The 15,073-nt window shown below is 41.5% G+C and overlaps 1 protein-coding gene across 3 annotated transcripts in view; it reads left to right on the top strand.

Moving 5' to 3' along the window:
- CERKL (CERK like autophagy regulator) overlaps positions 1–15,073 on the top strand; it is a 96,705-nt gene that overhangs the window by 55,813 nt on the left and 25,819 nt on the right. For all 3 annotated transcript variants that reach the window (XM_074967711.1, XM_074967710.1, XM_074967712.1), the window contains exon 4: positions 14,023–14,086. In XM_074967711.1, coding sequence (XP_074823812.1) covers positions 14,023–14,086 — 64 coding nt within the window. The remainder of the gene's footprint in view (positions 1–14,022; positions 14,087–15,073) is intronic.

Raw genomic sequence — 15,073 nt, 5'->3', positions numbered from 1 at the left:
TAAGCATCTCCAAATCCTAGGAGTTTTCAGAATTATAGGGTGTCTTGGATGCAGTCAGATCACTTGTCTGCACTGGGGTGCTTGCTGGACTTGTCTAGTCAAATCGCCTGACCCAGCATTCTCCAGAGACTTGATAGAAGCCCTGTCGGATGATGTGAAACAGTCATCTGTGCAGAGCCTCAATTATTTCTGCCAGGGGACTTGTCAGACTAGTTCCTTCAAATATGTTCTATGGAATTATCTTCCCCCTCAGCAGAGTGTGGATGAGTGTGTTGGTACTATTAGGAACCTAGGGTCTGGCTCAAGCTCTCTTTCTCAAAGGATCCAGGATGTATACAGTTGCTGCTGGATCCAAATTTAATGTGGTGGACTTCTTAGCTCTGATAAGCTGATTTCATCCCACACTGCTGCAATTCCACATCCCGGCGAGCCTGATTCATAATATAGGAAAAAATCTGGTGCTTCAGGTGTCTCCTTGTACAGATCCATAATATATTTTTGTGTAAGTATTGTAGATTGAGGCCCTATGATCCTCTGCCTTCTGCATCGGTGGTCTCTTAGTGAAAGGTAGTGAAAAGAGGCATAGGTGTCCTCCTCCCGAGAAGTCTCCTCCAAAGAAGATGAAGGATCCTGTGGAGATTCTTTAGCCTCCTCCACCTGAGTCCTCTAGATAGGAGGTACTACCTGATCTAGAATCAGATGCACTCTCAGGAAGAGGAGAAACCAGTCATAGTGACCCCTCTGCTTCATCCCTTGCTGTAGTTGTCTTAAAGCTTTCTCTTCTTTTCCAGCTGACACACAGACTTCCAGGACAGAGTGGATGGAATAGCTTGTAGCTTTACCCAGTTAGATGCATAAATTATCTGATGTCTTGGAGCTACAAGAGAAAGTAGCACTCCAAATCAATGAAGGTTTGCTGAAACTGGTTAAATTAATTTGTAACCACCCTGTATTGCAGGGGTCGGCAACCTTTCAGAAGTGGTGTGCCGAGTCTTCATTTATTCACTCTAATTTAAGGTTTCACGTGCCGGTAATACATTTTAACATTTTTAGAAGGTCTCTCTTTATAAGTCTATATTATAGAACTAATCTATTGTTGTATGTAAAGTAAACAAGGTTTTTAAAATGTTTAAGAAGCTTCATTTAAAATTAAATTAAAATGCAGATATTATCAGTTTAGTGCAGTGGTTATTAATCTGGGGTGCACGCACCCTTTGGGGTGCAAGATGCCCTTTCTGGGGGTGCGAGACATGCGAGATGTTTTTAGAAGGTAAATCATCAAAAACACAAATTAAGCACAGGCACATAAGTGCAACTACTTTGTTTCATCAAACCTATGTATTTATTAACATTATACATTTTTAACGATTACTGTAATATACAAAGTTCTTAAGCTAATTGTAGTGTAATTTTTGATAAGGACTGCAGAGCGCTGGGCCCAGGCCAGGAGCAGAGCCCTGGGCTGGCTGCCGGTACCTCAAGCTGGCAGGAGGGCTGAGCAGGGCCGGAGGCTGGCAAAGGGCTGGGTGGCTGGAACCCCAGGCCGGGCGGCTGGAAGCCCAGACCAGCAGCGAGGTGAGCTGGGCTGGCCGCTGGTATCCCAGGCCGGCAGCAGGCTGGCAAGGGGCTGGTGGCTGGAACCCCAGACTGTCAGCGGGCTCAGCTGGGTGGCGGACAGAACCCCAGACTGGCAGTGGCTCACCCGGATCCTGCCAGCCAGGAGGTTCCATTCACTTCGCCCATCAGCGGGCTGAGTGGGGCTGGCAGACAGAACTGCCGCCGGTCTGGGTTTCTGTCCACTGGCTCCTGCCAGCCAGGGTCCCAGCCGCCGGCCGCGCTCAGCCTGCTGCCAGCCAGGGGTTCTGTTCACTCAGGCCGGCAGCAGGCTGAGCAGGTCCGGCGGCCAGGACCCCAGCTGGCAGCAGTGTGCCAGTAAAAATTGGCTCGTGTGCCACCGGTTGCCGACCCCTGCTGTGCTGGATCTAGGAAGTTTGATTCTTTATACTAAGTCTCTAAAAAAATGATTTGAATATTTTTTCAGTATACCAGTACTTCTAAATCCATCTACAAATACGTTTTCTATAGAGAGGAACTGAGAATTGTTAGTGAGAGAAGTATTTATTATTTGTATAGCATCCAAGGTTCCAATCAGCATCTCGGCCCCATTGTAGAGGTTCTGTGCACTTTAAAAAAAATGGTCTTTGCCCCAAAGAGTTCAATCTAGGTTACACCCTTGAGCTATGGAATGGAAGTCTTGAGAGAATTGCACCTGCTTCCTAATTGCCAATTATTGCTCAATAAGTTTACTTTTTGACTATGCACTTGACTTCTGTAGCATGGCTGTGTGGAAACAATATATTTGGGAAGTTTTGCCCTTGACTTCATTAAGACCAGGATTTCACCTTTGGAGAATTAGTTTAGTTTTTTCCTTTTTCTACTGACTGTCACATATGTCTGGAGGGCTAGGGAAAACATAGCTTTCTCACTTGTCTCTTTACCTACTTTTCCATAAAAACAGGTTGTCATACATGTTGTAGTTCCTTTTCAGACAACCTTTGACTATGTCTAACTTCTGTCCTGAGACACTTGCTAGGGATGCAGAAATAAAGTTTCTAGACACCATTAATGACTGCTTCTCGCAGTGGCTAGTCCTGGAATTCTAGATTTAGTCCTAAGTGGAGCACAGGATCTGGTTCAAGAGGTGGATATAGATGAACCACTAGGTAATAGTAACCATAATATAATTAAATTTAATATCTTTGTGGGGCAGGGAGGGGGGAAATACCAAAGAAGCCCACCAAAGTAGCATTTAACTTCAGAAAGGGTAACTAAAGAAAAATGAGGAAGCTAGTTAAACAGAAATTAAAAGGAACAGTCACAAAGATGAAATGCCTGCAAGCTGCATGGAAACCACAACAGAGGCTCAAATTAAATGTTTATCCCAAATTTAAAAATTAGTAAGAGGATCAAAGAATGCCACCATGGCTAAAGAACAGAGTAAAAAAGTGGTTAGGGGAAAAAAGGCATCCTTTAAAAATTTGAAGTCAGATCCTACCAAGGAAGATAAAAAGGAGCATAAACTCTGGCAAGTGAAGTGTAAAAGTATAATTAGGCAGGCCAAAAAAAGAATTTGAAGAGCAACTAGCAAAAGACTCAAAAACTAACTGCAGTTTTTTTAAAGTACAGCAGAAGCAGGAAGTCTGCCAAACAATCAGTGAGGCCACTGGACAATTGAGGTGCTAAAGGAGCACTCAGGGAAGACAAAGCCATTGCAAAGAAGCTAAATGAATTCTGTGCATCAGTCTTCGGGTATGTCTGCGCTACGAAATTAGGTCGAATTTATAGAAGTTGTTTTTTTAGAAATCGGTTTTATATATTCGAGTGTGTGTGTCCCCACAGAAAATGCTCTAAGTGCATTAAGTGCATGAACTCGGCGGAGTGCTTCCACAGTACCGAGGCTAGAGTCGACTTCCGGAGCGTTGCACTGAGGGTAGCTATCCCACAGTTCCCGCAGTCTCCGCTGCCCATTGGAATTCTGGGTTGAGATCCCAATGCCTGATGGGGCTAAAACATTGTGGCGGGTGGTTCTGGGTACATATCGTCAGGCCCCCGTTCCCTCCCTCCTTCCGTGAAAGCAAGGGCAGACAATCGTTTCGTGCCTTTTTTTCCTGAGTTACCTGTGCAGACGCCATACCACGGCAAGCATGGAGCCCGCTCAGCTCACTGTCACTGTATGTCTCCTGGGTGCTGGCAGATGCAGTACTGCATTGCTACACAGTAGCAGCAACCCATTGCCTTGTGGCAGCAGATGGTGCAATAGGACTGGTAGCCGTCATCGTCATGTCCGAGGTGCTCCTGGCCACGTCGGCCAGGAGCGCCTGGGCAGACATGAGCGCAGGGACTAAATTTGGAGTGACTTGATCAAGTCATTCTCTTTTGTCCTGCAGTCAGTCCTATTGAACCATCTTATGGTGAGCAGGCAGGTGATATGGATTGCTAGCAGTCGTATTGTACCATCTTCTGCCGAGCAGCCCTGAGATGTGGATGGCATGCAGTCCTTCTGCGCTGTCTGCTGCCAGCCAAAGATGTAAAAGATAGATGGAGTGTATCAAAACAAGAAATAGACCAGATTTGTTTTGTACTCATTTGCTTCCCCCCCCACCCCCATCTAGGGTACTCATTGCTCTAGGTCACACTGCAGTCACTCACAGAGAAGGTGCAGCGAGGTAAATCTAGCCATGTATCAATCAGAGGCCAGACTAACCTCCTTGTTCCAATAAGAACAATAACTTAGGTGCACCATTTCTTATTGGAACCCTCCGTGAAGTCCTGCCTGAAATACTCCTTGATGTAAGGAGTACCCTTTGTTGATTTTAGCTCCCTGAAGCCAACCCTGTAAGCCGTGTCGTCAGTCTCCCCTCCCTCCGTCAGAGCAACGGCAGACAATTGTTCCGCGCCTTTTTTCTGTGCAGACGCCATACCAAGGCAAGTATGGAGGCCGCTCAGCTCACTTTGGCAATTAGGAGCACATTAAACACCACACGCATTATCCAGCAGTATATGCAGCACCAGAACCTGGCAGAGCGATACCGGGCGAGTAGGCGACGTCAGCACGGTCGCGTGAGTGATCAGGACATGGACACAGATTTCTCTGAAAGCATGGGTCCTGGCAATGCATGCATCATGGTGCTAATGGGGCAGGTTCATGCTGTGGAATGCCGATTCTGGGCTCGGGAAACAAGCACAGACTGGTGGGACCGCATAGTGTTGCAGGTCTGGGATGATTCCCAGTGGCTGCGAAACTTTCGCATGCGTAAGGGCACTTTCATGGAACTTTGTGACTTGCTTTCCCCTGCCCTGAAGCGCATGAATACCAAGATGAGAGCAGCCCTCACAGTTGAGAAGCGAGTGGTGATAGCCCTGTGGAAGCTTGCAACGCCAGACAGCTACCGGTCAGTTGGGAATCAATTTGGAGTGGGCAAATCTGCTGTGGGGACTGCTGTGATGCAAGTAGCCCATGCAATCAAAGATCTGCTGATATCAAGGGTAGTGACCGTGGGAAGTGTGCAGGTCATAGTGGATGGCTTTGCTGCAATGGGATTCCCTAACTGTGGTGGGGCCATAGATGGAAGTTTTCCCATATCCCTATCTTGGCACCGGAGCACCAAGCCTGCGAGTACATAAACCGCAAGGGGTACTTTTCAATGGTGCTGCAAGCTCTGGTGGATTACACGGGACGTTTCACCAACATCAACGTGGGATGGCCAGGAAAGGTACATGACGCTCGCATCTTCAGGAACTCTGGTCTGTTTCAAAAGCTGCAGGAAGGGACTTTATTCCCAGACCAGAAAATAACTGTTGGGGATGTTGAAATGCCTATAGTTATCCTTGGGGGCCTAGCCTACCCCTTAATGCCATGGCTCATGAAGCCGTACACAGACAGCCTGGACAGTAGTCAGGAGCTGTTCAACTACAGGCTGAGCAAGTGCAGAATGGTGGTAGAATGTGCATTTGGACGTTTAAAGGCGCGCTGGCGCAGTTTACTGACTTGCTTAGACCTCAGCGAAACCAATATTCCCATTGTTATTACTGCTTGCTGTGTGCTCCACAATATCTGTGAGAGTAAGGGGGAGATGTTTATGATGGGGTGGGAGGTTGAGGCAAATTGCCTGGCTGCTGGTTACGCGCAGCCAGACACCAGGACTGTTAGAAGACCACAGGAGGGTGCGGTACGCATCAGAGAAGCTTTGAAAACCAGTTTCATGACTGGCCAGGCTACGGTGTGAAATTTCTTTGTTTCTCCTTGATGAAATCCCCCGCCCCTTGGTTCACTCTACTTCCCTGTAAGCTAACCACCCTCCGCTCCTCCCTTCGATCACCGCTTGCAGAGGCAATAAAGTCATTGTTGCTTCACATTCATGCATTCTTTATTCATTCATCACACAAATAGGGGGATGACTACCAAGGTAGCCCAGGAGGGGTGGTGGAGGAGGGAAGGAAAATGCCACACAGCACTTTAAAAGTTTACAACTTTAAAATTTATTGAATGCCAGCCTTCTTTTTTTTTGGGCAGTCCTCTGTGGCGGAGTGGCTGGTTGGCTGGACGCCCCCCCACCGCGTTCTTGGGCGTCTGGGTGTGGAGGCTATGGAACTTGGGGAGGAGGGCGGTTGGTTACACAGGGGCTGTAGTGGCAGTCTGTGCTCCAGCTGCCTTTGCTGCAGCTCAGCCATACACTGGAGCATACTGGTTTGATCCTCCAGCAGCCTCAGCATTGAATCCTGCCTCCTCTCATCACGCTGCCGCCACATTTGAGCTTCAGCCCTCTCTTCAGCCCGCCACCTCTCCTCCCGGTCATTTTGTGCTTTCCTGTACTCTGACATTATTTGCCTCCACGCATTCGTCTGTGCTCTGTCAGTGTGGGAGGACAGCATGAGCTCGGAGAACATTTCATCTCGAGTGCGTTTTTTTTTTTTCTTTCTAATCTTCACTAGCCTCTGGGAAGGAGAAGATCCTGTGATCATTGAAACACATGCAGCTGGTGGAGAAAAAAAAGGGACAGCGGTATTTAAAAAGACACATTTTATAAAACAGTGGCTACAGTCTTTCAGGGTAAACCTTGCTGTTAACATTACATACATAGCACATGTGCTTTCGTTACAGGTCGCATTTTGCCTCCCCCCACCGCGTGGCTACCCCCTCAACCCTCCTCCCTCCCCGTGGCTAACAGCGGGGAACATTTCTGTTCAGCCACAGGCAAACAGCCCAGCAGGAACGGGCTCCTCTGAGTGTCCCCTGAAGAAAAGCACCCTATTTCAACCAGGTGATCATGAATGATATCTCACTCTCCTGAGGATAACACAGAGAGATAAAGAACGGATGTTGTTTGAACGCCAGCAAACATACACTGCAATGCTTTGTTGTACAATGATTCTCGAGTACGTGTTACTGGCCTGGAGTGGTAAAGTGTCCTACCATGAAGGACGCAATAAGGCTGCCCTCCCCAGAAACCTTTTGCAAAGGCTTTGGGAGTACATCCAGGAGAGCCGCGAATGCCAGGGCAAATTAATCCTTTCACATGCTTGCTTTTAAACCATGTATAGTATTTTAAAAGGTACACTCACTGGAGGTCCCTTCTCCGCCTGCTGGGTCCAGGAGACAGTCTTGGGTGGGTTCGGGGGGTACTAGCTCCAGGTCCAGAATGAGAAACAGTTCCTGGCTGTCAGGAAAAGCGGTTTCTCCGCTTGCTTGCTGTGAGCTGTCTACAACCTCATCATCATCATCATCATCTTGTTCGTCCCCAAAACCTGCTTCCGTGTTGCCTCCATCTCCATTGAAGGAGTCAAACAACACGCCTATGGGTAGTGGTGGCTGAACCCCCTAAAATGGCATGCAGCTCATCATAGAAGCGGCATGTTTGGGGCTCTGACCCGGAGCGGCCGTTTGCCTCTCGTTTTCTGGTAGGCTTGCCTCAGCTCCTTAAGTTTCATGCGGCACTGCTTCGGGTCCCTGTTATGGCCTCTGTCCTTCATGCCCTGGGAGATTTTGACAAAGGTTTTGGCATTTCAAAAACTGGAACGGAGTTCTGATAGCATGGATTCCTCTCCCCATACATCGATCAGATCCCCTACCTCCTGTTCAGTCCATACTGGAGCTCTTTTGTCTGATTCTGGGACTCCATCATGGTCACCTCTGCTGATGAGCTCTGCATGGTCACCTGCAGCTTGCCACGCTGGCCAAACAGAAAATGAGATTCAAAAGTTCGCAGTTCTTTTCCTGTCTTCCTGGCCAGTGCATCTGAGTTGAGAGTGCTGTCCAGAGCGGTCACAATGGAGCACTCTGGGATAGCTCCCGGAGGCCAGTACCGTCGAATTGTGTCCACAGTACCCCAAATTCGACCCGGCAAGGCCGATTTAAGCGCTAATCCACTTGTCAGGGGTGGAGTAAGGAAATCGATTTTAAGAGCCCTTTAAGTCAAAATAAAGGGCTTCATCGTGTGGACGGGTGCAGGTTTACATTGATTTAACGCTGCTAAATTCGACCTAAAGTCCTAGTGTAGACCAAGGCGAATTGCAGAGGATGTGAGGGAGATTCCCACAACTGAACCATTCTTTTTAGGTGACAGATCTGAGAAACTGTCCCAGATGGAGGTGTTAATAAAGGAGATTTTGGAACAAATTGATAAATTAAACAGTAATAAGTCATCAGGACCAGATGATATTTATCTAAGAGTTCTGAAGGAACTCAAATATGAAATTGCAGAACCACTATCTGTGGTATATGCAAAAAGAAAAGGAGGACTTGTGGCACCTTAGAGACTAACAAATTTATTTAAGCATAAGCTTTCGGAGCATCCGATGAAGTGAGCTGTAGCTCACGAAAGCTTATGCTTAAATAAATTTGTTAGTCTCTAAGGTGCCACAAATCCTCCCTTTCTTTTTGCGAATACAGACTAACACGGCTGCTACTCTGAAACCTATCACTTAAATCAGCTTCTGTAGTAGATAACTGGATGCCAATTTTTAAAAAAGCTCCAGAGGTGATCCAGGCAATTATAGGCTGGTAAGCATAACTTCAGAGGAACAACAACAGTAGACAAATTCCTGTTATTCCCCCAAAATAGTTGTCAGTCATGTTTCCTGTTCGTTCCCTCCTCAGATGTCTTCTAAGATATTACTATTAAGAGCCCAATATGTGTGGTGTTGAAAGTCCAGGCATGGAAGGACAATTCTAATCCTATTTACTTGTAAATTTGATTCAGCACAAATAGTGCTATAAAGGGATTTGATTCCTGAAAGGAAAGGAGATGTTTTATTTCTTCCACAGTAGGGAGATACAGAAACTTAACTGGATTTATTTCATTTCAGAAGGAATCATATGGAGAGTGTAGAGAAGTCGTTGCTACAGGGAGTAAAAATCCATCGATCTGATTGGCCATTTTTTCTGCCTATTTGTTCTAGAAGGGAGAGAGAGAAACCCAGAATCTGTGCTGCCAGTCAGAAGAGAGCAAATTTACAGGCAGGTGGGATTAAAAAGTTTCATACTCCAAACAATTTTACATTTTCAGACATTAATTCTTTTTAATATGTCACTATTAATATGTTTCATACCTTATGCACATGTAAAAGGACAGGTTACTGCACCAAAGAGCTTACAATTTAAGGGCCCAAACCTGCTCCTATTAAAGTCAGTGAAAACAGGATCACTCCCCAGATTAGACAAAATACAGACAGATGGCCTTATCAGGCAGTGGTTACTCATGTGAATAGTCCCATGATTTCACTGAGATTGCACAAGCAAGACTGATAGGAGCAGGCCCAAAAGTTAGGCAAAAGAATATAATAGAAGAATAATGTGGTTCTGTTTGTGTATGATGTTAGTGCCAATATTTGTATATGTTTTAAAAATAATGTTTGTAATGTAAGTTCAGCTAAAGAAATAGGAGGTGAGACATGGAAACACACATAGATGAATAGAAACTAATTTTCTTGTATACTGGTAATGAGTCAGTTAACAATAGCATTTTGACTTTTGTCTCAAATTTTAAGGAAAAAATCTCTAGCTTTATATAAGTTTTATCATTTAAACATTTGTATAATCTATAACAGATATACTGAAATACCAAGGTATGACAATAATAAAGAGTCACTGTGAATATTTTTAATCATTTAATGTGCAGGAGTAAGACTAAACATCTTTCATTTAGCTGGTTTCTGCCTCAGTTGCTTTTTTAAAAAATGCAAATAAATGGAGGGTATGTTTTAACTTTTAAAAAGGGTAATATCATTTGTCTGTTAACACTGTTTGTGCAGTAGCTAATGGAATTCTTTCTATAAACCAAATAACCTGCCAATAGCTAAGTTTATATAAAAACTTTTGTAGATATGTTAGTTAATAGGAAATTAAACTAAGCACCGTTGTAATGACATTAACCACCTGTTTCTCTTACTAACAAAAAAATAGTTTTAAATTATTTTCTGATTTTTTTTATTATATAAAATGCTGTCTGAACTAACTAAAAACATATTCAACATATTATTCTGAAGGCAGTTCTACTTTGGCAATATCCAGGGCATTGCAAGGTTTATTAGTTGCCTAACACTCCTCCTACAGGTAAACTGGGAAAATTACATGACAATTCTATAAATGTTAGTATAGAAATACACATTTATTTGTACATTTAAAAACAGTTTTAATTGGGAATGAATAAAAGTTTTGGTAGTGTTCACTTGTACTCTTTTCAGAAGTTTAGGTACCTCACTAATAGCAATGTTAATGTCCTTTCAAATAATGGCTTTGGATTTTGTCAGGCAGTAAGGTTATATGCCACAGTTCACAAACATACTGTAATATTGGGTACTTAGAATAAACATTTTTTCTGAAATCTTCAAAGAATCCTCTATGCTAAGAATTCAGTTTGAATTCATTGTAAATTAACAGCTACATACATTCATCTTTAAAACTTAAAATGCATTGTTCAAAAGTATCATACAGTGAACATGAACTTCTGAAGTGACATAAGAATGTGGCTAGTTAGTACAGTAAAAATCACAATATTTTTATGTATCTTTTGTTTTCTCTCCCACCCCCAAACAATACAAAATATTTTAATAATCTTTTCAGAATGGTTGTAGAGAGTTCTGATATATAGAACAGAATGCAGGAAAGTAGCTGGCAATACCTATACCTGTAGGTATTCAAAATTTTTGCTATTGGAAAACGATAATACAAAACTTTCCTCAAAAATTTGGATATTTTATGCCTTGCTATTTATAATACTAATATTAAATTAGTGTTTTTCTTCCATATATTATAGCACACCAGAGATTATCTTTAATTCTGTTTTCTGTAGTAATATATTTTATATAGTAATACTACTATATGTTATATAGTAATTATTTTTAGGAATCTGTGTGTGTGACAGAGAGAGAAATACTAACCTCTTTGCTACTATATCACACACGTGCTTGAGAATGTGATATAGGTAAATGAGTAAATTGTAACGTATACCACTGCTCATTATCTTACTTTTTTTCTTTATCTGCCTTTTCTGGGAAAGGTTAGTATTATAGTGTCAAATCATTTAAAATTGATACATTGTTATAACGTTTAGGTGCAGAGCAAATTGTAAAATAACACATTGGTAGGACTCGTATAAAATTACATAGTAAGAAACCTATGTACTGAGAGTCAGAGCCGGCGCTAGGCATAAGAAGACTAAGCAATTGCTTAGGGCCTCAAGCAGCTCAAGCCCCTTTTACTTGCAATGACAAGTATGTGTTGGGGGCGGGGGACAAAATATTCCTACTTAGGGCCCCCAGAGGGTAGTTGAGAGTCCAATACAACTGAAAACTTGCACTTGTTATTGATTGTAAAGTAAATAAAGTTTGTCCGAGGACTTTAGCTTTTTTTCTCCAAGTATTAGCACCAGTTAATCTGTTGCTCTACATTAGCAGTTGAAATCCTATTGGGCTTAGTCTGTGGCTAAGGACCCAGTATTTATACATGTCATGCTGAACTGTCCCACATATTGAAAGGCCAAAACGATTTGCTCACTGTCTTTTTTTGCTTTTATCTTAGTTGTAGGGATTGTTCTTGAACCCTTAGTTTCTTGTGGGCTACTTGAGTTATGGGGCTCTGCTAGCTATGAATATGTGGCTTTAAAATAGGAGCTGAATGTTGGGGAGCCGTCAGGCACCAAATCTAGGTTTTGCTGCATGATCCAGTGATTAGTTTGCTCAGATGCACTCTTAGTAAAGTTCACCGAAGAAGAGCACTATCACGTCACAGCTAATGAGTTCAGAGGCATGTGTAGTTTCCTTATGAACAGTGTTTCACAGCTTTTGGTTCTTGATAGTGATTAGGTATTCTTTTCTTGGTACACTGCATCTTTAAATCTTAAACCACTTCCATAAGTGGTTTGATTAAGCTTTTAGGTATCTTGGAAACTCTCCTCTTTATGCATCATCACGAGAGTTGAGACCAGCAGGGTTTGCATATTGTTCCCTGATTTGAACCCTAGGGGGGGAAAAGAGAACTGTGTTCTTAGAAGGGGACATTAGCGCTGAAATTCACTTCCCTCACTGGTTCAACAATAAACAAAATTTCTCATTCTTCAGCGTGTGCTTCATGGTCTTTTTGTTCATCCATATGTTTGACTGAAAGAGGTGGCTTGAATGTATTGAGTCGTGTGTGCTGTGTGTGTTTTGTGTAAGCTCTTTGTGAGTTGATTTCATTGTGAATGGATGTATATTACACTAAGAAGCCTCTGAGTACATTTTAACAAATCAAAAGAAAAAAAAAGAAAAAAATCTAATTTAGCATAGCAAGCATACCATTTTTATTTTTTCCCAGTACTGTCATAATAAGTTGTTTAAAAGTTGCAATGTTCATTTAAAAAATTCTGGTGTAGCCCATTATCAACCATATGGTTGCAGAGGAGGATTTTTTTTATCACCGTGAAATACTAATGATATGATGTTTTAGCCTTTTTTACATCCTCACATCAAAAGCAATGTATTTGCAAACTGTGTTATGTTAGTCACTTTTATTTTTTATGTACTATAGCTGTTGTTGAGGGGATTTAAATTCCCACCTGGAAGAACAAAGAAGCTGAATGCACCAGTGCCTTAATATTAAGCTTTTCATCCACCTAAGAATACTTCTCTGTGAAGCTAATATTGTAAACAATGCTAGAAAACTGTTTGTGGTCATGCAACAATATATATGCTTCAGCAGCAAAATTGTAATTCACTAACTTTGATTTCAAGATAGCATACTGCTTCAGATTCTCCCCTGGTATGCTAACCTAGTTTATAGTTACAGGAACTTATTACTGTGGAAATTCATTAGCAATGCTGAATGATAGTTCTCTGAAGATGTTCATTCTGTTGTTGTAACTAATATGAAAAATGTATTGTAATATGTAATTAATGACTGCAAATTACATCGCTTTCTATATCTCTTTCAAATTAAATAAATATTGACTAGTACAAATATGAAATATACTTATTAGTTCGAAGCTTTCCATTCGTGTCAGCAGCATCTGAATGGTCAATAGAAATATTACAATTATAATGTTGGGGTAGATAATACTGTGGATATGGAATCATTATTTTAGACACCAAAACTAATAATTTTAGCAATATCCAGAAACACTGGAGAAAAAGCTTGAACTGTACTAGCACCAGGGACAGACAAGCATGAAAGATTAATGTAATCTTGCATATCATGATGCACATTCTTACACAAAAAATCCATCTGCAAGTGTCATGTCAGTCAGCAGAAATCTTTGATGGGTGGATGCAGCTGGGCTGTCTCTTCTGGCAAAGCTGCCCTGGAAAATGCTAAATGTGGTTATGATTCTTTGTGCCATCTGTAGTATACCAGTTTATCCTGTCTTCATTGGCGTTTTCAGTACTACACAGGGCATCAACAATCACAGAGACAGCAATATAGAGTGACAGATTCATTTCCTCCAGAGGCTACCAGACTCTGGTGTATACTTGTGCCACCTTGCTCTTTGTGTTATATTCTGTCGTCACTGGTATTTGATTTTATTTCATATTTCTATGTTTAACTCAGATTTTTAGTTAAGCAGCTTGCATATTCTAACATGGTCAATTGAATGTGGTTAGTATTTAGATAATTTGCTTCTATCTGATGATAGACTTGAACTTTTCCGATAATATGCCAAATGTGCCATTACAGAAACTTGTATTTTTGACCTGTGAACAAATATTGCTCATCCTATGAATTTGAAAACACCAGCTTTAAATTAGAAACTGGCTATGTATCAGACACCACCAAATAATTTATGTAATAGAGTATGATTTTGACCTTTTTGTTTATAAAGTTGTTAAACTTTCAAGCCATTTAATACTTTTAATGCATTTAATGATCAAAATATAAGCAAAAATAAATTCTGACTTATTACTTTATTTTCATAGAGTGATTAAAAAAAAGTTGTTTGAAGTTAGTTCTTAAAACTTTCAGTATTTTAATTATTAAAATATCTTTCATAGTAACTGAATATGAAGGACATGCTCTCTCATTGCTAAAGGAATGTGAACTCCACGCATTTGATGGGTAAGTTTGGTATTAGTTTTGCTTTATACTGTGAGGTATCTAATAATAATCATGTAGGGCTTGTCTAAACAAGCACTTAGTTCACAACAAGCTGGGGTGTAAATCTACCCTGTACTAGCCTATTGTCCCATGCACTAAAAGTTCCCTAGAGTGCTTTGAACTACCCCCTTTGAAAGCTCCCGTAGGTACAATTTTAGTTAATTTATAGAATGCCTGCTGGTAAAATTTTAGGTTGTATTAAATTTATTACCCTGTTTTCAGGTACATATTTGGACCAAACAGATTAGTTCTGTTCTAAAACTTGGCGCCTGTAGTGTGATTATTTCTTTTGTTTTCAAAAATTACCTTTAGTAATCTTAAATTTCATATTCTTTATTGATAATTGAATAGATAGTAATCCATAACTCTCTTATGCAGGCCTAACCCCCCCCCTTCCCCCGGCCGCCCAAAATAAACATTAAAGGCTTCTCAGATCATTTTCTCTTAAATGTCAACCTTCTGTATTTTCAAGAATGACAGAACTGCTGTGCTTTAAACTCATAGATTTTTTCATACAAATGGTTCCTAATGTGAAGTTTGATACTTTTCTCTTTAAAAAATGTTAAATTTGAACATTTTTTCCTTAAAACTCCTAAAAAGTGACTCGAATTAAGTTTAATCAAAGAATGGAAATACGTTTTCTTACAATATTAATAGAAATTATATGGACCCAATCCTGTCAACTTTGAAGTCAGTAGTACTGTTTTTGACATGAGCGGGAACAGGATCAGGCCCTGTGTAAATACTGTAGTGCTATATAGCATGGAAGTCTAACGGCTATTTTTACAGTCTTATTTTGAATTTGTATTTTCTTTTACTTTTTCCAGTGATCCATACAAGAGGTTTACAAGGCATAATTTAAACCTTCAAGAGTACTTCCAGAACAATTCTACCTCTCTTACGTAATATTAGACAGTCACTTGCAAAGATAGTATTTATATTTTCACC

Source organism: Natator depressus, chromosome 11, assembly GCF_965152275.1.
Source record: "Natator depressus isolate rNatDep1 chromosome 11, rNatDep2.hap1, whole genome shotgun sequence".
In the NCBI taxonomy this organism is placed as follows: domain Eukaryota; kingdom Metazoa; phylum Chordata; order Testudines; family Cheloniidae; genus Natator; species Natator depressus.
Note: the sequence above shows the minus strand (reverse complement) of the source record. Positions and strands in the feature narration are given on the sequence as shown.